A 27,770-nucleotide genomic window follows, 5' to 3' on the forward strand; every position below is an offset into this window, starting at 1 on the left:
GTCCGCTCCGGCCTCCCTGAATGACGTTGCAGGCCATGTGACCGCTGCAGCGGTCACATGGCCTGCAACGTCATCCAGGCAGGCCAGACTGGGGAAGTAGGGAACTCTGGGTAAGTATAACTATTGGTTTTTGTTTTCTTACTTGCGATTTTTATTGCAATACACACCACTTTGTCGCGGGTTTAATCACCCCATTGAATTCAATGCAAAAACCCGCAACAGCAGAGTTGCGAATTCGCAGCATTAATTGACATGCTGCGGCTGATGAAACCGCACCGCAGGTCAATTTACGAGCCTTTTTTTCAGCTTCATTTTTCCGCAGTGTGGAGACGAGATTTGTGGAAATGTCACCTACACCGATGCTACTATAATACGCTGCGGATTTCTCGCGGAAAACCCGCGGTGCTTATGCGGTGTGTGTTCCTACCCTAAAGGGTAACCAAACTATCAGAAAACTTCTGACATGTCATATTGACATGTCAGAAGTTTTGATGGGTGGAGGTCTGAGCACGGAGAGCCCCACCGATCGCTAAAACGAGTTGGCAGAAGCGCTCGGGTGGGTGCTGAGCTGCTTCGTTTCTGATCGGCTTTTCTCAGAAAACCGATATAACGGTGTACAGGCTCATAGACTTTCTATTGAGTCTATTCAAGAAAAGCCAATCAGAAACCAAGCGGCTCAGCGCCCATTCGAGCGCTTCTGGCGATTCGTTTTAGCGATCGGTGGCGCTCTCCGTGCTCGGACCCCCACCGATCAAAACTTCTCACATGTCAATATGACAGGCCAGAAGTTTTCTGAAACTTTAGTTATTTGAAAAAAGTGCAGTGTGAATATTTCTAACCCGCTGAGCTGGGACAATGAGCATTGTAATGGACCGAGTATTCGATGTGGGAATATCACTAGACTTGAAAATCAATGAAGAATTCCTGGATTGCGACGTCTCCGGATATTTGCACAAGTCAGCATGGAGAGGATGTTTGGCAGCTGCTCCCGGAGACAGAACAATGACGAGATCGGATGACACGACGCTGAGTGTTCTGGACAAGGTGCTGCAGATAAAGCCGAGAGATTAAAGTACGAGCCCAGCTGTACAGGTCAGGACAGCGCACGCTGGAGAATGAATAGGAGGATCATCACCCTCAACATTTCAAATCTGCAGTGAAGATAAAGCTTAATCACTGTATAATGAAAAGTTCTGAAACTTTCTAATGGACTTTTTGTTTCAATTTCTCACCATTGTCAAATTTCTGCTTGCTGTCAGTGAATGGGAATATTCTTGCTTACATCGAGAGGCTGAAAACTTGTACGGATCTAAGGCTGGGTTCACACAGTTGGGTTTAAAAAGTGTAAAAGATCTGCAATGTAAATGCAACGGGTGAAATCCGCAGATAAATCTGCACCAAACCTGCAAAAATCTGGTACTGGCTTTCCAGGATGGTTCAACAGCGTATTTGTGTGGACCCGTACTTCTCACAGCTGAGGGTTTGCTACAATTTTATCCAATCTATACAATCCTCTGTGAGCTAAACAGCTTGGACGGCAAAATTATAACTTTTTTTTATCTGCACTGATACATTGTAACAAACTATTAGCTGTGAGCCACGCTGCCGCCTTAGCCTTGAAATAGCTTTTTCCACCACCATCTCCCAGCTTCCCCCATACCTAGAGACGTATATCTATCTGAATATACCGGCAACTTTATGCATACCATTCTATTAATGAACCAGGAGGCTCAGGATGAACAGTGCTAGTCTTGCCTAAACAGGAGAATGTTTGATACATTGTTGCAGTTCATTATGGGAGAAAAACTATTTCATTGGAAAGATGAATACACGTGATGTTCATCAGCAATACCAGGACAGGATTCTCGTCCTGATGTAGGACCAGCACAGCAGTATACAGCCCCACTGTCGTCCTAAGTCCTGATTATGGAATAGAGAAGTAATAACAGACATGACACAGGAACTTCCCGCTTCCCTGGCGCACCCGAAAAAGATGAAATAACTCTGAAACCTTAAAAATTATAAGGAAGCGAAGACGACTGCTCAAAACCTATGTAAAACTTTGAAAACATTTTTTTTTTTTTATTAATTAAAATGTCGATGAGTGTGTTTGGTGAAACTTTCTAATTACATTTTATTAAAAATGATTTTTCTTTTTGAGATACAGCTGCTTTGTATCCTGTATATAGAGCAGCTGTATCTAGCGTTGAGCCCTGTATCTGTCAGGTCAGCAGGACGGAGGGGTTTAGTGTCGGCGGGGTCCTGTGTGTCCCTGACAGTTTATAACTTAGATGTGATGGATAACAGGTGGATCCTTCGTGTCAGAGACACAGGACCTGCTGACAGTGAACCCGTCAGTACCACTGATCTGACGGATGCAGGATTCAGCTGCTCTATATACAGGATCCAAAGCAGCTGTATCTCAAAAAGTAAAAATAATTTCTAATAATAAGTATATAGAAAGTTTCAGCAATCACACTGATACATGTTTTTATATATATATATATATACATACACACGGTTTCAAAGGTTGACATGGCCTTTCAGACCGTCTCAGCCCCAACTAAGAAACTGCTGGAGAAACTCCCGGTCGTATCAGTCCTTGACTCGTCCTCTTCCGTCAGGATGTTGAATGTCCATTCAGCCGTTTCTAAGTTATACCTGTTCCTGGAAAAGCTGAGTGACACCCAATGTAAATACTGATGCAGCCCCCACAGGGGTTAACACTCAGCTTTCCCAGAAGCCAGAATGCCTAGTTATGCTGAAAAACAAAAGAAGGAGACAGATCAAGTCAAGTTTGATGTTCAAGGCTATGGGAAAGCTGGGTGACAACCAATATGGCTGTAAATATAGCTCTTCCAGAGAAGGGCACTTAGCTTTCCTAATCTCATGATTGTCAAATCTGCCAAGTAATGGAGCAATAAGGGAGCAGGAGACATATCACTGTGTAAGTAGTCAGGTTGGATGTTCAGGTTTCTGGGAAAGCTGGGTAAAAATCAATATGACTGCTAACACAGCCCCCACAAGGGTTGACACTCAGCTTTCCCAGGATTCAGAATGCGGAGTTATGCAGCAAAAGGGAAGGAGACAGATCACTGCGTTACTGTTCAAATTTGATGTTCAGGTTTCTGGGAAAGCTGGGTGACAAGAAAAAAAATATCGCTGTCAACATAGCTGTCCCAGGGGAGGGCATTCAGCTTTCCTAAGCTCCTGAATGTCAAATCTGCCTAGTCATTCAGAAATAAGGGAGCAGGAGACATATTACTGTGTAAGTAATCAGGTTTGACGTTCAGGTTTCTAGGAAAGCTGGGTGACAACAAATTTGGCTGTCACAGGGGATAACACTCAGCTTTTCTAAACTCCATAAGGTAAGAGGGGATATACTACCACATAAACGGCAGATTTGACATTCAGGGGCCTAGAAAAGCTGGGTATGACCCCTGCGGGCGCGGTGTTGTCAGTTATATTGGTTGTCAGCTTGCCCGTTTTTATCAGTTTGAGAGAACAGGGATGAAGATTTTAGGAAAAGGGTTCTTTAAGGGACCGTCCTTACAGAGGGCCAAGGCTGTGCATGGGGCAATGCCTGGCATAGCGGCACTGATAATAATCATCAAATCTGTCCTTTGTGAAGAAATGGGGTAGTCGGCATGAGAAAGGCAGGGGGTCTGTCAGACAGCACAGCTGTGTGTGGGTGGGAGGTGGTCCCACATGGAAAGAGCGGAGAGAAGGAAAAAAAAAATGTGGGGTGTGGGTGGGTAGAAGAGAGGGCGGACAGATGTAAAACACAGTGAAAGATATTCAGGAGAGAGAGGACTAATGCAGGCACAGATAAGCTAGAGATTGCCAGCAGCAGAGGAACCACAAGTCCAAGCAAGCCCTGCCAGCATGAGAGAGGGAATCAGAGACTGGGTGTTACTGTCTGAGATGCACCTGCCATACATATGCCCCAAGGGGTGTATCAGTGTCATTACACCCAGGCTGGCATAGCTCAGGTCACTATAAATGCCAGCTGCACCACAGGTTACGACCCCCCTCCGCAGGCCACCCACTCATTTATCGGGTGGAGGGCTGATAACTGCTGAAAATACCCCTCGGACTGTGGACCATAATGCCCCCCACCCCAAATAGTAGTGAGAGGGAATGGGGTTCTCCTAGTCCAAATGCGACTCCTGTGGAGGGCGCTGATTGTGAACATTGTAGTTTTGAAACACAGAATGATACAAATATATATATACAGTAAATGAACGTACACATCATATATCCTAGGGTCAACAATAGTGTTAATGCCCATGCTGTGCCCCATTTTAGATGACCGTAGGGCAAAAGGGGGAAAGATGTGAGGGGAAAAGAAGCTGGTAACAAATTGCATGTAAGTCACGTGACGATTCCTATTGAAGCTGCTGCAAAAAAGGACTCTGGAGTTGTAGCGTTACAAAGTCTATGTGTGGCCCCAGACTAATACATACACATACACTATCACACATATATGCACACACATGAAACATATACACTGTATAAACACACACACACAGGCTCTCATACATGCATAAACATACATACATACATACCTGCTGTCACTCATACATGCTGTCACTCATACGCATATACATACATGCTGTCACTCATACATGCTGTCACTCATATACGCATATACATACATGCTGTCACTCATACACGTATAAACATACATACTGTCACTCATACATGCTGTCACTCATACACGGATAAACATACATACTGTCACTCATACATGCTGTCACTCATACACGGATAAACATACATACATACATACATGCTGTCACTCATACATGGATAAACATACATACATGCTGTCACTCATACACGGATAAACATACATACATACATACATGCTGTCACTCATACATGCTGTCACTCATACACGCATAAACATACATACTGTCACTCATACACGGATAAACATACATACATACATGCTGTCACTCATACACGCATAAACATACATAAATTCACTCATACACACATAAACATACATACGTACTGTCACTCATACACGCATAAACATACATACATGTTGTCACTCATACACCCATAAACATACATACATGCTGTCACTCATACACGCATAAACATACATACGTACTGTCACTCATACACGCATAAACATACATACATGCTGTCACTCATACACGCATAAACATACATACATGCTGTCACTCATACACACATAAACATACATACTGTCACTCATACACACATAAACATACATACATGCTGTCACTCATACGCACATAAACATACATACATGCTGTCACTCATGCACACACATAAACATACATACATGCTGTAACTCATACACACATAAACATACATACGTACTGTCACTCATACACGCATAAACATACATACGTACTGTCACTCACACATGCATAAACATACACGCATAAACATACATACATGCTGTCACTCATACACGCATAAACATACATACTGTCACTCATACACACATAAACATACATACATGCTGTCACTCATGCACACACATAAACATACATACATGCTGTAACTCATACACACATAAACATACATACGTACTGTCACTCATACACGCATACATACATGCTGTCATTCATACACGTATAAACATACATACATGCTGTCACTCATACATCCATATATATACACACACACACACACATATATATATATACATACAGACACACACACACACACAGTCTCACTCATCTATACGTATACATACACACTGTCTCCCATACAGCTATAAACATTTATATACATACATGCTGTCTCTCATACATCTATACGCACATATTAATATATATACACACACATGCATATAAATTTATATATACACACTGCGTCATCCATCTATACACACACATTTATATACATACACGCTGTCTCATATCTATACGCACATTTATATACATATACACTGTCTCATTCATTCATACACACACATTTATATACATACACGCTGTCTCTCATTCATCCATACACACACATTTATATACATACACACTACATCTATATGCACATATTGATATATGCACACATACATATAGATTAATATACACACACACACACACACACACACACACACACACAATCTCTCATACCTGCATACATATAAATACAAACAGAGGAGATTATCAATAGTGTTTATTGTAGGATGTATGAATTATTAACATGGCCAGAAATGCTGCAGAGCGTTGCACCAAATGTATTATACCATGTGCGCCACTTTGATTTATTCTGTGTTCATGTGCACCAATAATGGGCACATATCCTGTATATTTGGCATCCCGCCGCTTCCTTTTGGTAAGTGTAAAAAGTGGCAATAACACATCATAGTTGTGCGCCATATTCTTCATATATTGATGCCTTTTGCTCCATACAGATCACCATTTACTACAGGACAGAAGCGGTCACTTCCGTCTGCAGGATGATATTTATCTTGTGCTTTAGCCTGTACAGACTGGTATTATTCATGTCATGGAATTCTAGGAAGATAGGAAATATACAGCGAGCGGAGGGGCGTGGGAGCCGCCAAGGTTACTCAGGATTGTGTCTATAGAGTATATAGGAGTGTGCAGCAGGGGCGGGCGCAGGGTGGCACCTTCATACTGGATATTACAGTCTATATTATCAGGGTTTGATGACCACAGCTGGACCTTCAAGACGGATTATAATGAAGCCAAGGAGATCTGAAGTGCTTGATATCTCACAAGGAGATTATCTGACCTATTGTGTGAGACACCATCCCTGTCATGCCTCAGGGGTCACCGCTCAAAGGGTCTGAGAAGGGGGCAGATCTGGTCACACAAAAGAGGGTTTTTTCCCCCGTAATTATCACTCTTAAAGACATATCTGCCCATACAGATCCCACATGGGTTGACATGCCGCCAGAGGCGTAACTCCAAGCTCCTGGGCGCAATGCAAAATCTATAACAGGGACCCCCACCACCTACCATATATCCTTTATAATACTGGTGTCTTCTTATGCGGCTGAGGGGCTTTTGGGCCCGCTCCAGCGACTGCTACCTCTGCACCCCCTATAGCTATGCCCCTGCATTCAGCTTTTCTCGGACCCTCACAGGCCGTCCTGCCTAGTTATGTACCACGGGCCAATTTGCTTTTCGGGAGTCTCAGAAAGCAGGGTGATGACCCGTGTTGAAGATATAATAGCAGCCATGTTGGTTGCCGCTCAGTTTTCGCAGAAACGTATATAACAAAGAAAAGCAATGGACTTTGGCTCAGGCCGCAGCTGTGTACAGTAGAGTCACGTCACAAGGCAAGACAATGACCCCTGTTGCAGATATAATGGCGGCCAGGTTGGTCGCCACCCAACGTTCCCAGAAACAGATATAACAAAGAAATTAAATATGCCCACAACATGGCACAAGTGCTGCGTACAGTAGAGTCACGTCACGGGTAGATTGGTTGAGCAGACAAGTGTGTGACAGAATGCAGTGTGTACATAGGAGGTGGTGCTGTTTCCAGCAATGGGGGGGGGGGGGGGGGGGGGGGTCACTGGTGTATGACACAGGAATGTGTGATCATTAGGGGAGGGGAGGAGGATTGTGATGTAGCACTATACTTACATGTGTCAGGGGAGGGGGCTCCTGGCAGGTCCGCTCCTTATTTCCTGGTTTTAGGTTTGTTCCTTTTATGGGCAAAGAGAACTGTCGGAGTGAGGTCACCACGAGACGTCCAGGGGACTGCAAAGAAACGTCAGCACAAAGAGACGGTCACAAAGTATCTGAACTTGGCAACAAACTGCCCTCTTTATTACTAGTTCTGCAAACTTTACAAATATTTTGGATTTAAAAATAAATAAACAATTTCTTTTACAGATTGATACATTGTATATAGAATGTTCTGTGGTGTAATGTAGCTCATTCTACAGTTCCAGAAGTTACGATTTACATATTAGGGCCGGGACTACACAGAGAATTCCACCACAATCGTATGTATCGCCTCACAAGGGAGGGAGGAAAGACAAGAAGAACAGGAGGCTGCATGTAGGGTCCAATAGGCAAAACTGGGGTAAAAAGGGCAATGTATTCTACAAAATCATATATAGAGGTGATGGTAAAAGAAAATTATTATTAGTCATTACCGCCAATAGAAACGCGTTTCGATATCGGACCAGCCCTTTCTTCAGAATAAGGTAAACCCAAAAGAAAGGGTTTATTATCTCTAGTAGTAAGGCGCTTCGATAATGGGCTGGCCCCGTTTTTAGATAAAGACCAGATAAAATCTCCACTTATGACGCGTTTTCGGAACCCTTTTTCGGAAGAAAATAAAATGATAAATTGAAAGAAATGGTTCAATATGTCCAATAATAACGCGTTTCGAGACAGGTCTGGTCCCTTCAGAAGGAGAAAGAAAAAAATGTAAGGATCGGTCACCATGTGTAATAACATGTTTTGGGACTGAACTGGAGAAGGTAAAAGAAAAAGGTTCAAGATGTCCTATAATAAAACATTTCCGGATCGGACTGGCTCATTCTTCACATTAAAGGAAAATAAAATTGAAATAAAATGTTTTTCTGTCCTATTATATTCGATTTTGGGACTGGACTGGCCCAGTCTTTAGATTACCCACAGTAATAACGCGTTTTGGGGCTGGACTGACCTCTTTAGATTTAGAGGGCCAGGCTGGCCAAAAAATGCGTTACTGCTGGAGATAATCAACTTGACTTTCTCCCAATATATTGTTGGGCTAATAGATTTTTGCCCACTGGATATCTCTTGGTAAACTAGATACAAACTTGTGCCACATGACATACAGGGAGCAATGAGTCACATTGGATAAGTGCAGGTCACACCGACCGTAGAGGATTGCTTTAAGTTGCCATTTTTGCTAAGTTATAGCAACAGTCACAATCCATGGAAGTCAATTGTGCATTCCTATATTGCTTACATGGTAGGTAGACAGTCATGAACATGCATGCACCAAGAGACAGCAACACTCAGGTAGACAGCCATGAACATGCATGCACCAAGGGACAGTCACACTCAGGTAGACAGCCATGAACATGCATGCACCAAGAGACAGTCACACTCAGGTAGACAGCCATGAACATGCATGCACCAAGAGACAGTCACACTCAGGTAGACAGCCAAGAACATGCATGCACCAAGAGACAGTCACACTCAGGTAGACAGCACTGAACAGGCATGCACCAAGAGACAGTTACACTCAGGTAGACAGCGATGAACATGCATGCACCAGGAGACAGCCACACTCAGGTAGACAGCCATGAACATGCATGCACCAAGAGACAGTCTCGCTCAGGTAGACAGCACTGAACAGGTATGTACCAAGAGACAGTTACACTCAGGTAGACAGCCATGAACATGCATGCACCAAGAGACAGTCACACTCAGGTAGACAGCCATGAACATGCATGCACCAAGAGACAGTCACACTCAGGTAGACAGCCATGAACATGCATGCACCAAGAGACAGTCACACTCAGGTAGACAGCCATGAACATGCATGCACCAAGAGACAGTCACACCCAGGTAGACAGCACTGAACATGCATGCACTGAGAGTCACACTCAGGTAGACAGCCATGAACATGCATGCACCAAGAGACAGTCTCGCTCAGGTAGACCATGCACTCACAGATCAGACACCTAGAGAGTGAGCACATTGCACATACCGATAGTGTGACACACTCCCAGTCATGTTGTGGCCTCGCCCTCTCCACTCCCCCTGGGCAGTCTCAGGCGGTCTCTGGCTGTCTCTCACTCTGTGCTGGCAGTCAGTCTCTGCTATTCAGAGGTAAGAGGCATTCAGTGTGTGTTGTGGGTATAGACACCCCGGTCTGTCTCGGTGTGCTCTTTGCTGTGTCTGTCTCCTGTGTGTGACTGTCTCTGGGCTACGGCGGGTGTGTTAGGGCCACTGCTGGGGCGGATGTCTCCTCCCGGAGACGTCTCTTTACCAGTGGAGCTCGGATGTGACTGCAGCATGTCTCTTGCATGTGTTCTCTCACCGCCTTTGTCCAGTATATCCCATTACTCTGCTGTCTCTAGAGGTCTATTGTTCGAGGCTGTCTCTTCACCGTCACGATGCCGGAGCGATGATTATTGTTACAATTTGATACATTGATTCTTCCTGTGTTGTAGTCACATAAAATGTGGGATCTCATGCAACAAAGTGTTTTATTGTGAGAGCTGTCTCTTTACATAAAGGTCTGTCTCTCATCACCTCTGCTATACAATGAGTGGACCTGCTGTCTGCTCCCCTGTGGATCCACACCCTATCATGGACTCTCTTCCCACTGAGATGGTCACTGTATATTGTAAAGGAGACTGTCTCTTTTCCTGCCTAATGATATTTTGATGGACTGTCTCTTCTCTGTTAATTATGCGCATTGTGAACATCTGTCTCTACATGTGTGCTGGGCAGTCTCTTTTTTGATTCATGGTTATTCTTCTTCCTCTGTGTAGGACTGTCTCTTAGGGCACAATATTGGGGCTTTCTTACACCCCAGTATTCTCCATCTCTATTGGACTGTCTCTTAGTGCACAATATTGCAGTTCTTTTACACCCCAGGATGCTCCATCTGTATAGGACTGTCTCTTAGAGCACAATATTGGGGCTCTCTTACACCCCAGGATGCTTCATCTGTATAGGACTGTCTCTTAGGGCACAATATTTGGACTCTCTAACCCCTTGCTCACCACAGTATACAAGTCTCTTGTAAAGCATTTGTGTGAGCTGTCTCTTTTAGTCCAAGGCTTACCACAGTATACTCTGCAGGACTGTCTCTTTAACACCCTGTATTTGGAGCTGTCTCTTTACCCCCAGCTCAGCAGTGTAATGTTAGTTAATGACTCCCAGCTGGGGAAGGGGGTGGGGGTCCCGGGGCAGCTCCCCCTCCTCCCCTCCTCACAATCCTGAGACATTGCTCACTCACCTCTCATCCTTCCACCAGGCCTCCCCCACAGTTACCTCATTCCTGCCCTGTAGACATCATCTCTGCTGGTTACCTCATTCTTGACCTGCAGGCCACAGACTTTGTAACCCCTGTATTACAGCTGCCAGTGTCCCGCTCCAGTGTTCCCGGGGCCCAGGGACTTGTCAGGGACATTCCTCAACTTTATGGCCTCATTCCTGTCGTAAAACATCAGCCCCCAGCTATTGTGCTCCTACAGTAATCGCTCCCAAATGTTTAGACACTTTCTGGCCATTGTCCTCCAGTGCCGCCTGCGTTTATAGCATCCAATGTGGCTACCTAAATGGCTATAAAGGCCACTAAACCATCATCCTACAGCGCCCCCTGCTCTCAGGGGTACCTCATTCCACTCACAGCCCCTAGCACCCCATAGTCAGGGTATGGCCTCTGCTTATGTGGATCCCAATGTTCTCAGGGGTATGTGCTGTATCTCTGTCTAAAGGCGCCCCTGATGAGGGTTTGTCTGTACACCCCTATTCTCCAACACCAATCGGCGTCCCCTCATAGTCATATCAGTTCCTCCAATCACTCTATATACCAATAAACCTTCAGGGTGTCTCGCCCTTTACTTCCTCTGCCACTTCGTCTACATCTTGGGACTTATTGTCCCCCCCCCCCCCCCATTTTGGATCTCGCTCTAGTCTTTAAGCTACACATAGTCCAATTCTGTCAGCCTATATATCTGCTTGTATCCTTTTATATCATCACTTAAAGAGAAAGTGGGAGGACTAAGGGCGCCGGAGGTGGGTAAAGCTGTGTGTGGCATAAGGGTCTACAGATCTGTGGGTGCTATCCAGGAGGTGACCAGGTGATCTCTATATTTAGGGTCATTCACATACAATGCCTTTAATAGCAATTATTGTAAATACAATTGCTGCACCGATTTCCTCTAGCGCCTCCTAGTCTCAGGGTTGTGTAACTGCACCGTCTTCTTTAGACTTTGTCACAGAGACTGGCTACTTCTAGACTGAAGCACCCGGCTGTGGACGCCTCTGTAGATCTTACCCTCCACATGAACATCTACACATAGTCCATGCACTCACATATCAACCTTAACCTCTAGTCAGTGCACCCATATCTCACCCTCAACTCATAGTCACTGCACCCACATCTCACCCACTACTCATATCATAGTCACTGCACCCACATCTCACCCACTACTCATATCATAGTCACTGCACCCACATCTCACCCACTACTCATATCATAGTCACTGCACCCACATCTCACCCACTACTCATATCATAGTCACTGCTACCACATCGCACCCACTACTCATATCAGTCACTGCACCCACATCTCACCCACTACTCATATCATAGTCACTACACCCACATCTCACCCACTACTCATAGTCACTGCACCCACATCTCACCCTCTGCTCATAGTCACTGCACCCACATCTCACCCTCTACTCATAGTCACTGCATCCACGTCTCACCCTCTACTCATAGTCACTGCACCCACATCTCACCCTCTACTCATAGTCACTGCATCCACATCTCACCCTCTACTCATAGTCACTGCACCCACATCTCACCCTCTACTCATAGTCACTGCACCCACATCTCACCCTCTACTCATAGTCACTGCACCCACATCTCACCCTCTACTCATAGTCACTGCACCCACATCTCACCCTCTACTCATAGTCCCCCTCACCCACATCTCACCCTCTACTCATAGTCACTGCACCCACATCTCACCCTCTACTCATAGTCACTGCACCCACATCTCACCCTCTACTCATAGTCACTGCACCCACATCTCACCCTCTACTCATAGTCACTGCACCCACATCTCACCCTCTACTCATAGTCCCCCTCACCCACATCTCACCCTCTACTCATAGTCCCCTCATCCACATCGCACCCTCTACTCAGTCACCTCACCCACATCTCACCCTCTGCTCATAGTCATTGCACCCACATCTCACCCTCTGTTCATAGTCATTGCACCCACATCTCACCCTCTACTCAGTCACTGCACCCACATCTCACCACTGCACCCACATCTCACCCTCCGCTCATAGTCACTGCACCCACATCTCACCCTCTGCTCAGTCACTGCACCCACATCTCACCCTCTGCTCATAGTCACTGCACCCACATCTCACCCTCTGCTCATAGTCACTGCACCCACATCTCACCCTCTGCTCATAGTCACTGCACCCACATCTCACCCTCTGCTCATAGTCACTGCACCCACATCTCACCCTCTGCTCATAGTCACTGCACCCACATCTCACCCTCTGCTCATAGTCATTGCACCCACATCTCACCCTCTGCTCATAGTCATTGCACCCACATCTCACCCTCTGCTCATAGTCATTGCACCCACATTTCACCCTTTGCTCATAGTCATTGCACCCACATCTCACCCTCTGCTCATAGTCACTGCACCCACATCTCACCCTCTGCTCATAGTCACTGCACCCACATCTCACCCTCTGCTCATAGTCACTGCACCCACATCTCACCCTCCGCTCATAGTCCCTGCACCCACATCTCACCCTCCGCTCATAGTCACTGCACTAACATCTCACCCTCTACTCAGTCACTGCACCCACATATTACCCGCTTCTCCTAGTCAGTGCACCCACATATTACCCGCTTCTCCTAGCCACTTCTCCCACATCTCACCCTCCACTCATAGTTAATGCACCCACATCTTACCCTCTACTCAAAGCAGGGACGGGCACAGCCAGCTTAGGGCCCCTGTGCAAAAACAGTATATGGCCCCATTGCTCTCCAATATCTCATCATAGATCACCTCCTTATGTCTCTATAACAATCCATCAGTAATTGTGAGCTATGAAATTGATTGGCTCAGGCATTTACATGCAAAAAAGCTGTTATAAGGTGATAGTGGCCCCCTTTCCTACTGAGCCCCTCAGGTTACACCAATGGTATGTCCGTTCCTGACTCATTGTCCACCCACATGTTACTCTCTACTAGGCCAATACATCTACAGTTCTACTTTACCTAGTACTATACCTAGTGCTAAGTCAAAGCACCCTCGTCTTACCCTGAACTCCGTACCAAGTCAGTCCTTATTCTACATCACCCCGTGGTCACCCCTTACTCATCCTCTACTGAGTACACCTTCACACTACATCATGTCATAGTCAGTGCACCCTTGTTCTATATCACCCCTACACTCAGTGCGAAGTCAGTGACCTCTCATCTTCCTCATCTACTCGGCGCCAAGTCGGTGACCTCATTCCACATTACACCATAGTCAGAGAACTTTGGGGAACCAATACCATTCGCAGCTGGCATTGCACCCATATCCTATACACCGGCACCCAATATGCACTGACTTTACTCCGCATTACCATACTAATGAAATCCCGGGTGGACATACCATTGGTGCAGCCTCTGCCAATCCACAAGGGCTCAGTAGATAAGGGGGCACCATCACCTTATAGCATCCTTCTTCTGTCTGCTAAATTGCTCGTAAATGACCAAGATGATGGATTATATGGCTACCAATAGAGTGCCATTAACTAACAGCGACCGAGGTCGCAAGCGCCGCATATCCTTATCCACGGACGTAATCTGTGTCTGAAGAAGGTCGAATGTATGGACCGTAACGTTAAACCTATTTTTGGATTACTACTTTTCGCTATATGTGAAATAAAATATCACTTATTGCATAATACCTTGGAGTGCTGAGTTCCCATTTTTTATACGTCGGCGTGGAAACCTACGAAACACGGAGTGCTGCGGGATCAAGAAAGTACCAATTATCGATTTGTTATAGAGACGTAAGGGGGTGATTTATGATTAAATATCGGAGAGCGAGGGGCCATGTACTGTTCTTGCACCAAGTCATGTTTTTCATCATCGAGACCGTACCGCCATCATTGCGCCAGGGCCAAATCTTTCGTTCCTCTCTCCAGCCCCACGTAGTCCCTCCATGATAGGAGCCATGGTTTATATGCTGAGCTGTGCAGGAACCCCCGGGAGTATTTCCATGGAAACAAAGCGAGACAGACGCAGAGAGAGACACGGGCGGAGGAAGGCGTTCAACCTTGAGCTGGCAGGGATCTGTTCTGCAGGATTTGATCATAGTGAGACTTCGATTACACTTAACTGCTATTTTTTTTAACCTTTGCTATGCTGTAAGCGTGAGCGAGGGCCGCCATATTGTTTATAGTGATGGGGGAGGGGCGTAAAGGGGCAGAACTTCTTTTGTCAAATTTTCTCTGGCAGATAAACGGTTATTACAGGCAAAGCGCGATGAATGTCTATAGGGACCAGGATGGCCGCCTGTTATGTAAAACTGTTTTTGTTCCATACAAAAAAATTCTATTTACATCTATCGGATACAGATGCAGCAGAGCTGAGTTTGTCATTTGACACGCAACGCGTGATCTCACGAAGAGTTATCTGTAATGTTACGTAGGACTGCGGGTAAACCTGCGTTATCTCAGCTCAGTGAGTGTACAACAAAGGAACGGTTCGTTGACCAACTCGGCTCTGCTACATCTGTACCTGTGTTTTATATGTATATTATGGTTTAACTCTTTTTGTTTGCTTGTCAAAGACATCAAGATGGACCCAGCCGCACCCGCCACCCGGATGACCTCCTCTTTTACCATCAACATTTCTACCCCATCTTTCTACAACCAGCCTAAAAAGTTTGCTCCGGTGGTGCCCCCTAAACCTAAGGTGAATCCATTCAAAGCAGCCGATGAAGGAGATCCAAAAAATTATTCTGCCGGCCCCCAGGATAACACCACGGCCCCCGGCATACGTGCGCTTTTGGGTAAAGTTGGAGAAATCCCAGCCTTATCGCCATCTGGTGGAGAGCAAGAGGGTAATTATAATGTCTGTAATTCTCTTGTGGCGTATTCTTGTTGCTTTTGTATTTATTGAACATCATTTAAAGAGGTTACCCATCAGAGGAACCTCTGTTCATGTGTCTGTTAGGGCATACGGACGTCATAGAGGGGCGGCATAGACTGCTATGCATTTGAATAGCCGCATGCAATACCACATTCTCCCTATAGAGGCCGCTGGCACAATCAGCGATTTGCTTGGAATTGTGATTTGTACATGCTGCGACCAGATGATCACTGCAGCGGTTCTCATATTAAGGCCCCATTCACATTACGTTTAGTATATACATGGGAAAATGTTCCCAACGTATATGTTAAAAGGAGGCTGTGCCGGCAGCCGTCACCCTTAGGCTACTATGGTATATATATACTAATGCCCGTGACGTATGACCGACAGCGGCATCCGTCAACCCGTAGGGTCCCATGTTAAAAAACGTTTGCACTGCATGGTATGTTTTTTTGCGGGATCCCGTTGTAGAGAGTATCGTAGTCTACTATGTTATTCTATACCTTAAGAAAAAGATATACCAGCCCTACAGAAGAAAAAGGAAACTCTTTTAGCCCTCATCGTTCCAATGGAGCACTATGGACAGGTTAAGTGTATACGTTGGGAGCTTTCCTGGCGCAGACCCTCAATGTAACCCGAAAACGTGATGTGAACAAGGCCTATGTCTTATATCAAAAAATCCCTAATAAATACACGTGTTCAGACTCTTATGTAAAGTCGTGAAACAAGATGGTTGGTTTCGTCCCTTTTGCTCCTGGGTGGTGAGAAATCCCTACTCCACAGGAACTGCATTGCTGGCGAGAAAAGGGAGTAGGGAATTTGCCCAACGGTCTTGGAAAGCGGCAGAAGGGGTAAAAAAAAAAAACACACCCTTCCACCTACACCAGCGGCCTCTCTCCTATGTAAACCTCTGGTCATACCATGCTACATCTCCTTGGTATACCTGGGTGGCATTCCATAGGAAAGCTGTAATGGAGGTCATATCAATTGTCGCACGTTTTTTCCCATATATAACGCGAGGAGAATTATTTTTATTTTTTTATTTTTTTCATTTTGGGTGTAAATTCTTAAATTGAGTTTTTTTTTTTTTTTTTTTTTGTGCCTCAGTACGTAGCTTCCTTATTCTGAATGCGGTTAATATGAAGTGCGCTCAGTCCTTTTTCTTGTTATTTGACACCGTTGCTTCACACCTCATTTCTATATCCGCACCAAACAAACTTTTTTTGTTTGTTTTTGAAAAGCCCTTATAGTTGGTAATACACTGGAATTTCTATAATTCTTCTCATGACGATACAGAGGCGACTATTCACAACTATAGCTCCTATATATAGCGAGATAATCCTACTACAAGGGGTCAAAGAGCATTTCCATTGTAAAAAACAAATCCCATTAACCAAGAACCAGTTTGGCCAACACTACATCTCCCTTAGGAGTTGTCACTCGGCTTCACCAGTCTCCTGAATAACACATTTGCAGTGATAACCCCCCCCCCCCTACGTAATTGGGCATATTTACCATTTAGAAAGTGGGTGACAACCCGTAAGGGCTCCTGAATGGCAAGTACGTATAGTTAGGTGATGATATCCATCCATTCCCCTACCACGGCCACTGTTATTATGGTCTTTTGAAGTTTTGAAAAGTTTTTGATTTTGTGTACAATTGTTCCTAAAGACCGGCAGCTTGCCTATCTTTGAGATGTCTTTTTAATATTGCCTTGTTCATACAAGTGGCTTTATTGTGAAGGGGCAATTTTTCTTAAAGGGATTGTCCATTTTTGTAAAAATATTTCTGAAATATTGGCTACATGAATAAAATGCATTCAGAGGCTTTATATGAAATGGAGACATTGTGGGAGACCAAGAGCCAAGTTGTAGTGGGGTTCTCCTCGCTGGTGCCATTCATAGCATACAGTAGAGCTCTATGTTGACTACTGTCCACCTGATTTTACGGGGATTTCCCTGCCCAAATAGTTGCCGTCCTTGGGGGTCTAGATTTATGTCCAGTGTCCTTGTCTATAGCTGAATTTACATAGTCTTCTGATGGGGGGATTAAAACTTCTTGAAAAATTATCCACGTTGTAGCTATTGCTGGGATTGAAACCAAAGATTAGTTCCCACCCTATCAAAATGACACTACATGGTAAACCACCCCCCCTCCTCCGCTTACAAGATACTTTTGTAGTGGACACAGTGACCAAGTCGGTGATTTTTGGGTTGTCCGTGTCGATCAGAACTGTTTATTATGACCAGTTGCCCATAGGGATCAAAATCATAAATGAGTCCTACTACTTCTGTTTTATTGATGTGAGGGGATTCCTACCGCATTGGAACAGCGCCACCAAGGGGCTGAAATATATTGAAAAATTTGCACTATGATAATAATGTGAAAAATCCGGCATGGAGACCTGATAGGTGCCAGGTTATCAAATGTTATGGCTTTTGTTTTGCAATATATAGTACTCTTGTTTTTGTACACCTTTTTGTTGGTTTCTTTGTTCATATGGGAATAACTATGTGCCCCCTCTTCCGTGTTAAGTCATTCCTCCTGCTTGACAGCTGGCTGCACATGTATATACTGGTTCAGCCTTGTGTTTGCAAACTATGACCACATTATTATAATCCCGGGCTTGGGTAGCTGTAGAATGAGATAATTAAGATTTATTATCCAGCCCAGGAAACGTAAGAGAGAATGAAAAGAACCATTAAACTGAAAATTCCCGCCATTTAAAACAAAAAAACAAAAACCTTTTGTGTGGAGACGAAAAGATCGCCAGATCCACCAATTCATTTATGTGTTAAGAGTTTTACCTCTACTCTTTGTAAGATTTTTCAATTTTTAATGTACTGTTGAGAGGATAATTGAAGACTGGACTTTGGAAAAAGTCTGTTTTCGGCATTTTAAGGAAAATCTTAAAAATTATATTCAGCTGTTTTGAGAAACTTGGGTAACAACCAATATGGCCGCCATAACCGCTTCCACATGGGTTGTCACCCAACTTTTTTAGGCTTTTGCTTAGCCAATCTGCCTAGTTATCGAGTACAAGTAAGTGGCACACATTGCATAAGTGGCTCACAATTGTCCTCATGGAAGGGGGCGCAAGTGGAAACTTGCGTCCACCAGTGAGTAAGTGAGTGATTAAGTTCCTAGACAGCTGGACCACTCATGGTTGATTTCAGTGGTGTTACCTCACTACTAAAAAATTGTCAATGTCCTCAGGGCATGAGATCATTTGCTATTTGCATCTCTTATAATTTCATGTATCTCTCTTCAGAATTCATCCTGCCACCTCCTCCACCAAACGATGACTCTGTCATGAGCCCCACCATGTCTTTTCCACCTCCTCCACCTTCTTTTGGGGATGATATTCTTGGTTCCCCCACCTCCAGCTTTCCTCCACCACCACCACCTGAATTTGCGGAGCCGTTTCCACCCCCTATTGAAGAGTTCTTCCCTTCACCACCTCCCCTGGAGGAAACCAGCCTCGTTACTGGAACCAGTGACGTCCAGGTAAAAATATTCGGTTCTTCTTAACCCTATTCTTTATTGGGGATCTACTGACAAGTTCTGAAATAAGATGTCCTCTCTGGTTGAGATGAAATGAAGACTGTTCCTAAGATGTCTTCAGAGTTTCAAATAATCTTGAGTTTTACCCAGTTTTTGAATACCAAGTTTTTCTTTCACGTGAGATCAAAAATTGTAAATTTTATTGTTTGCTCGAGGAACATTCCATTGAAATGTAAATATTGTTTTTCGGAATTTTCTAATTGGAAAATTCCTTATGGTTATTATTATTCTCCTTCAAGTCCGTGTAGAATCTTGATTGACCTGATGAATAATGTTTCTCCAGAATGTTCTACCTTGAGTTTAGGTCTTCGTAGTTCTTAATGTCATGTTCATAATTCCTGTCATTGTCTCCATCCATCTTGTTGCTGGTCTTTCTCCTCTTCTTCTTCTCCCTTCAATTCTTCTGAACATGATTGTCTTTTCCAATAAGCTGGGTCTTGTAGTAATATCTCCAGAAGAAGAAAATCTCAAATGGTCATTTGACATCGAGTGGAAGGTCTGGCTTGATTCTATCAAGGATCGACTCGTTTTGTATTCCTTACCAGCCATGGGGACCTTCACCAACTCCAGCAGCAGAAGCCTTCACTAACAATGAAGTTCACCATCGATCAATACTTTTTCTTTTGGTACTTCTATTGTCCAGCTGGCGACTGTCTGGTGAAGGTCTTGATTGAGGAACATCACTGTTTTTTTAGTCTTCATGAGACATAAAAGAAATGAAGGGCATGCAATACAAAATGAGACATCTGAGCCTCCTTATCTCTATACTATTAATGGTAGACTTGGAGATATTACACAATTTTTGTTTTCTTACAGTCTAGACACATCATGGCTCTGATTGTGACTAATGTCCAAGGCTGTTGTGTAATATATATACAGGATAATCTCTACAAAAAGACCACATCTTTGAGAAGCTCATCCTTGATCGAGACCAAATTTGTGACAATAAGTCCCTCTCAAGACGACCATTTTTTACTGCAATTTGGAGTGATCATCTCAAAAAGTTTTATAAATATATATTAGTATTTTCTGACCTTGTTAGGGGGCACAAAATATTAAAAGTAAAAGATAATTAAAATGTTAAATACTAATAAATTATAACCCCTCCTGTTCCTCTAGTATCTAGATCTCTAGCGCCATTGAGATTCTTCTAACTAGGACACTTTATAAATCACAATAATGGACACAAATTTTTGCTTGATCTTCGTGTTCTTTGTTTTGTTTTTTGATATTTTTTTTCACACTAAAAACCTAAACCACTTAAAAACAATGAATACTGTGTGTGTGCAAAATGGTTAAAAATATTGCTCTCTCTTTCACAATGAAAAAGATGCAAAAATAACTCTGGAAGCTGTTCCTAGCATGTGCGTAAAACCACTAAAGTGGTCATTAAGGGCTAAAATATCTTCGATATACCTCAAAGGTTAAGGGAAAATTGGCCTTACTTTAACTTTAGTTCCATTATGTGGGCCAACACAGGCTCGTTCGTCTCTACCTAGATCTACAGTACATTACTATTATAGTCAGTCTTATTCAACTTTTTGCCTTTTCACAGGTCATACCACCACCACCACCACCACCACCTCCACCAGCTCCTCCTGTGTGCATTCCCAAGCCTCCTGCCCCATCCTCTTTTTCGACTAAGCCAACCGTGCCATTTACACCTAAGGCCCCACCAACCACATTTAGCCCCAAGCCTGTTGCCCCTCCTTCAGTTAGTCTTAAACCTAACAACCCCATCCCAGTTGCACCTAAACCTGCAGTACCAGTGGGGGTGATACAGAAACCTTCTGCACCTAACGCCTTTGTTCCAAAAGTTCCTGCCCCCCACACATTTTCCCCCTCGCAGTCTTCTTCCAACCCAGCACCTGCTCCATCCTTTTCTCCTAAGCCAGTGAGTGCACCCACCTTCACCCCAAAACCTGCTCCATCTCACACGTTCACCCCAAAGTCTTCTGCCCCACACACATTCACTCCCAAACAGATAGAACCAACAACAGAACCTTCACGCCCACAGCAGAAGTTTCCCATATCGCAGCCCAGTGTCATCAGAGTGGAACCTCCTGCTCCTTCTGCACCATCTTCTACACGGCCATCAGGATTTAGCATTGCACAGCAACGTGAAAAGCCTCAAGTGCTTGAAAAAGCTAGACCCGGCCCCGAAGGGCCACAGAAAGAGAATTTAAGAATTATTGTGCCCCAGGCTGAGGTCAACAGGAATTCTGGGTCACAAATGGAAAACATTAGGAGCCACCAGGGAATAAAATCCAATGGAGCACCTTCGGAGAACTATCAGTCTTCGAAACCACCATCAGATGCAATTCAGAGAAATTCTCCTCAACCCAACATACAAAGACCTTCCGAGCCTGTAAGTGTTACTTTGTATTCCTGGGAAAAAAAAAATTTGGTGGTGGGTTTTCCTAATTTGCTTATAAAGAACGATAGACTGGACTAACCAATGTACGAATGCAGCAGAGAGGAGTGTGTTATTTTGAACAACTCATTATAACGTCATGATCGGCTTTTTCCTTAGAACTGCAGGTAACTCTATGACTGCTCTATTGCTCGGGGATCAAAGTGAATGACAAATTAAGCTCTGTTACTTGTGTACTTATGAAGGACTATAGACCATACGTAGCGTTGTGGTTGTCAACGAACCTTTGAGCGTCAGCATAAAATTGATTGATTGGCCTGCTCTACAAATTAAGGAGCGTTTCCACACAAATATAAAAAACAGCACCTTTACGTAAAAGTTCTTGAGTCCTCCTGTTGTATGGAGCGTTTTCCTGTTCTGTCCAGGGAAAAATGGGTGACAAACAATATGGCCCCATTCCAAGTACTCCCAGGGGTCAACATGAAGCAATATGGGAGCAAAGGGTGTTTAATTTTGCTTGGTCTGCCCCGCCTAATTGAAGCGATACGGCTTGTTGAACTTCCTTCACTTCAGTAGACCATAGATTGATTAGTGAAGAAACTGGACAATTTTCTATAACTCTCGTAGAGCACATCTGAGCACCAGAAACGTAAGGAGCTTTGGATGTTCTTGTAGGAGACAACAGCTGTTTTTGGTACTGTTGGCATGGGGGCGCTGTATTGGCCACTGTGGTTGGCACTGTTATGAGGGCACTTTGGCTGGCTATGCTAAGAAGGTAAAAAATGTGCCTTGGTCCTATCCTGCTATTTTTGATTTTAGAAAATTTGAAGGTCAATTAATTAACTAGGAAAAATCTCTTTGTAAGAGCCTGGGAATTCTATCTGACAACACCTGTAGAAACGGTAATGGGGGTCCTATTGGTTGTCACCCATATTTGCTCGAAACAGATATAACGAAGGAACGACTTTAAGGAATTTATTTATAATTAGAGAGTAGAAGATGATTCAAGGACTTTTATCTACTGGGAGTTTTATTTTATATGTGATCATTTACAGTAATAGCATAATGACTGTCAACCAGAGCTTTGACTCCGCGAGAGGCACGGGGACTGGAATGGGTAATGGCTGCCACTATGATGTAATGATTGTGTTGCATGGCTGGATACAATTTAGGGATGAGTAGTATTTGATGCGTGGGCGCTGTTTCTCTAAGCTGAGGCTGACGGAGCAGAGTTTGCTATTGTGACCTTGCAATGTAGAGAAAACACTAACGTCGGTAATAAAGCTGACCTGCCGCAGGCTCCTCAAATTTTTTTTTTTCTGCAGCCACAATTTTTGCTTTTGCAGTGCGACTGTTGTTTGTTCACATGGGGCTATGTATCTGCAAAACGGTGGAGGGATCTGCTGTCCTCAACTAGGGATTAGCTGTCATCACTGAACTCCCCTTGCTTGTTGTGGTATTACCACTTATACGTTTACCCCCTACCCAATGATAAAGCTGTTTGTAGGAAAGGGTTAAAGAGCGGCAACCTTGTAAATAGAAAAAAATAGAAATGTGAGTCATTGAGTCTTTGATGGTTGACATTTACAGGACAAGTTGAAGGAGGGCGCTCTTATTACATTATCTACTTATGAAGCCATGTCTTCACCCTCAGGGGTTTGCGTGTCCTCCTCTTACTTTTGAAGACTTCCCCTTACTCCCACACTCTTCTCCGTGACCACAACCAATGTGACTTATAAGCAACCAGAAGCATCACAGTCCGATATATCCAGTTTGGCGTGTATCCAAATCCTGTGAAGGCATCCTCTGAAGACCCATCATAACCCATTGAAACTCAATACTAAGTCCATCTTTTATGGGCAAGTCAACAGCCGACCCAAACAGACTCGTGTATCACAAATATCTAGTGTACCAGACCATCATAAATGTCTCCTGTCCCCTCATTAACCCTTACCTGCACCTCCCCCATCCCTCCATTGTTTTGTTGCCACATCAGTTCTGGAAATGTTAAGTTTGCTTGTGAACCATTGCTTGAAATCTGAGCCAACCCATCCAATGTTATTACCGAACTGGACATTAGTCCCTTATGCCGGCCATATTTATTATCTACTGTAGCTGTTGGCTTAATCTTCCCGTTAGCTCGGCCATGGTTTCATTTCTATTTCAGTAGGGAGAGGGAGACATGCGGCTTGTCTCCCGGTACAGCAAAGGATCGGCCGTGTTGAAATCCAATTGGATTTCTGGCATTGGCTTATCTCCAAGGGATACAAAGCTTGGAGCATGTTAACATCCAGTGTGCCTGATCCTAGTCTCCCCTATCATCTGCTGTTGAGGGACAGTTGGGCGGTCCCATTAACACATTGGATTCCCAACTTTATTCCAAAGTACATGGGTAGCTTATAGTTCAGATATGACAAAATATCCATCAGAGCCCCGAAAATGGATGGATGGTTGGCCTAAAGCAGTGTTGTGCGGCTTACTAGATTCTGATGGCCCCAAATATTCGTGACCTTCATTTGGTCCAAATACCATCACATTCATTGACTAGCAATTACTAAAAGGAAACTCTAGGGAAATTAAGATTTTTCTAATATAATATGTGTATCCATTCCTCTCCATTTTCAAGATCTCTGCTTGTAGTCGTTAAATATGAAATTTCATTATTTACATTCAGAAGCTAAAAATCTGTCCAGGACACTTGATGGTCGTTCGTGGCTCGTTACAGTACGTTTATCAGACCCGTGCAGGTGTGATCACATGGTCTCGATAGAGTTAAATTCTCTGGATGTAGACACTGGAGGATGTCATTGAATAACAGCAAGCAGAGATCTTGAAAATGGCAAGGAATTGATACACACAATTTATTATAAAATTGTATAACTTTTCATTAAACGGTCACTGTTTGGCATCACCAGGGCCGACACTTTATATGTTTGACGGCACACCGAACAAGCCGAGGTGGCCAAGTAAAGTACTAGTAGGCCAAACTTAGATTGATGGCTACAGATTGGACAGGTAGAAGCCCAAATACTTGTAGGATGGGTTGACCATAAAGCTTACGCAATGGATGTCCCTGAAACTGAGGCGAGGTGTCTACAACTATCATGTTTCTTTTAGGATCTGACTGCTCATGGATTGAATATGAAAGAAGTGGAAGAGTTGGAAATGTTGACCCAGCAATTGATGCGGGAAATGGACAAGCAACCTACAGCAGATTCACAGATCATGGGTAAGTTGACGACATACTTATGGAATATGTGCGTGTGTCTATAATGATACAGCAGATGTGTCAAACTCTGCTACATCTCGCCGATATCACCATATATCATTTGTGGTGTGATGTAGGACTGCACTCAATTAAGACTTCAGTGATCTACTCAGATTTTCCGGCAAGCTCTCTAGATCTTTGGAGGCTTTGTTTCTGCCTTTCTTTTTTGTCACTCGAGGGACTGTGCCCGATGGCTAAGAGGCTTTGAGCCCCCAAAGGCCATCCTTTTGCCGCACTGATGACATGGTTGAGAATTTCGCATTGTGGCATCGCTTTGACCTAGTGTCACCACTCGATCTTGATTGGGAGACCCAAAGATCTGCCAGCTGCAAACCATGCCACCGTGGCAGCTCAATAGGAGCTTGTGTGAAGACCGGGCTCCGCAATGTACTGCCTGCACCTATTCCAGTCCTATGTTAGTCTGGTCAAGAGTAGTTTTTGGATGGGAAGGAGGGCCAGGATGAATAACCCTAATTTCGTAAAGTTCCATTGTCTCCATATTAACCAGTTTGGCACCCAACGATGTTTCCATTTCGATGTTTCTACTGGGGAGACACTTTGGTACGTTTTGAGTCTTTTGAGTTGTATGGGATATAGAGTAACTCGGCTCCTCTCATTAATAGAATATGGGTTATTTATCTGTTTACAAGGATTCTTCACTCGCTGCTTATGGGAGTCAATCTTCATAAACTCTCAAGTGGATGAGTGAAGACGAGCAGAAAGACACATTTTATTTATAAATATATATTTTTTTTTAATGTTTCTTTTCAATCTGCTTTACCAGATTTTGCAGCCCCTATCTGCTAGTGCAGTAGATCGGCGCTGCAATGTAGATTACAGTAACGTTTTTATTTTTAAAAAACGAGCATTTTTGGCCAAGTTATGACCATTTTTGTAGTTATGCAAATGAGGCTTGCAAAAGTCCAAGTGGGCGTGTTTAAAGTAAAAGTCCAAGTGGGCGTGTATTAGGTGCGTACATCGGGGCGTTTTTAATACTTTTACTAGCTGGGCGTTCTGACGAGAAGTATCATCCTCTTCTCTTCAGAACGCCCAGCTTCTGGCAGTGCAGATCTGTGACGTCACTCACAGGTCCTGCATCGTGTCAGCCACATCGGCACCAGAGGCTACAGTTGATTCTGCAGCAGCATCAGCGTTTGCAGGTAAGTAGCTACATCGACTTACCTGCAAACGCTGATGCTGCTGCAGAATCAACTGTTGCCTCTGGTGCCGATGTGGCTGACACGATGCAGGACCTGGGGCAGGAAGTGAGTGACATCACAGCGTGATCTCTCGAGAACACGCTGTGTGTCTGCACTGCCAGAAGCTGGGCGTTGTGAAGAGAAGTGGATGATACTTCTCGTCAGAACGCCCAGCTAGTAAAAGTAGTAAACACGCCCCGATGTACGCACATAATACACGCCCCGATGTACGCACACAATACACGCCCACTTGGACTTTTACGTTATACACGCCCACTTGGACTTTTGCAAGCCTCATTTGCATAAATACAAAAATGGTCATAACTTGGCCAAAAATGCTTGTTTTTTAAAAATAAAAACGTTACTGTAATCTACATTGCAGCGCCTATCTGCTGCAATAGCAGATAGGGGTTGCAAAATCTGGTGACAGAGCCTCTTTAAACAAAACTATAAATATATGTGTGTGTGTGTGTGTGTGTGTGTGTGTGTGTGTATATATATATATATATATAAAAATGTATTTTGGTTATATCCTTTTTTTTAAAAAATTAAGACTTTAAGGCTGTTGCATTAGCAAAATAAACAAAACCACAGTGAAATGCATGTTTTTAAATTGACCTATTTTAAAGTAGAGCGCCACCTTGGATTTTGATTGCCTCTGATGTCCCTAAATGTAATATCCATCTACTTGGAAAAGTATTTTTGTTACTTTGCAGTCCTCCACTTATTTTTCCAGTTAATTCTTTGTTTCCTATAGAAACAAAATCTATTGTGATCTGGAAATCATCAGCAAGCAGGGTAGCTGCTGCTGATTGATACGGGGATATCAGTTCTCCGATATGATCAGAGAACTTTAATTTCCTCCTGATCTCTTCCATTTTCAGGTGGCAGACAGCTGGTGGGATGGGGCTTAGCAGAGGGACAGAGGTTAATCATTCCCGATCTATTGCAGACAAAGGAGTGGGGCAGGGCTCCTGCTACAGCCAGTTGCCTCACAGCCAAAGACCAGTATGTGAGAAGGAAGAGCGGGAAATAGCTGATCTTCTGGGACACCTATAGAATATTTTTTTTGTTCTTTTCTCACAGAGGAAGATATTAAGGGGTTTTCTTATGAATACACCCCCTGTCCATATGCCCTAATAGGCCATATGGATACCATAGAGAGGTTTACCCACTCAGAACCCCTCCTACGAACCAGATGGGAGAACTACTGTGTGAGAGCGGCTACCGTTTTGTCTGGCCATTTAATTGAATATCCACCATGTAATACTACAAATGCCTGGTTGGTTGGTTGGTCGCGCCTTCCCACAGCAAAATTACCTGAGGGGGTTATCTCTTTTGAGACAAACCCTTTAAGAGGAGAACCACTTTTTGGTTTTTGTGTGTGTATTTTCTACATTTAGTTATTAGATTTCCCAATATTCTGCATTATTACAATATATGAGTAACTAATACTTGCGTTTTGTATACATGTGATTTTCGTATTATCCCTGCAGCCCATTTCATTAACACATCAGTCAACAGCAGCTTGCTGATGA

At 43.9% G+C, this 27,770-nt stretch overlaps 1 protein-coding gene across 2 annotated transcripts in view; it reads left to right on the top strand.

The window, feature by feature from the left end:
* The first annotated feature begins 9,628 nt into the window (after positions 1 to 9,628).
* The window catches only part of ZYX (zyxin), a 30,900-nt gene continuing 12,758 nt past the window's right edge, over positions 9,629 to 27,770 (top strand). Inside the window, exons 1-5 of one of the 2 annotated variants that reach the window (XM_075842885.1) lie at positions 9,629 to 9,797; positions 15,526 to 15,798; positions 19,099 to 19,334; positions 20,947 to 21,759; positions 24,883 to 24,994. In XM_075842885.1, the coding sequence (XP_075699000.1) occupies positions 9,629 to 9,797; positions 15,526 to 15,798; positions 19,099 to 19,334; positions 20,947 to 21,759; positions 24,883 to 24,994 (1,603 nt within the window). Of the gene's footprint in view, positions 9,798 to 14,962; positions 15,050 to 15,525; positions 15,799 to 19,098; positions 19,335 to 20,946; positions 21,760 to 24,882; positions 24,995 to 27,770 lie in introns of those variants that run through there. The other variant, XM_075842886.1, reaches the window with a different exon arrangement.

The sequence above is a fragment of the Rhinoderma darwinii genome, chromosome 11 (genome assembly GCF_050947455.1).
Source record: "Rhinoderma darwinii isolate aRhiDar2 chromosome 11, aRhiDar2.hap1, whole genome shotgun sequence".
Classification (NCBI taxonomy): Eukaryota; Metazoa; Chordata; class Amphibia; order Anura; family Rhinodermatidae; genus Rhinoderma; species Rhinoderma darwinii.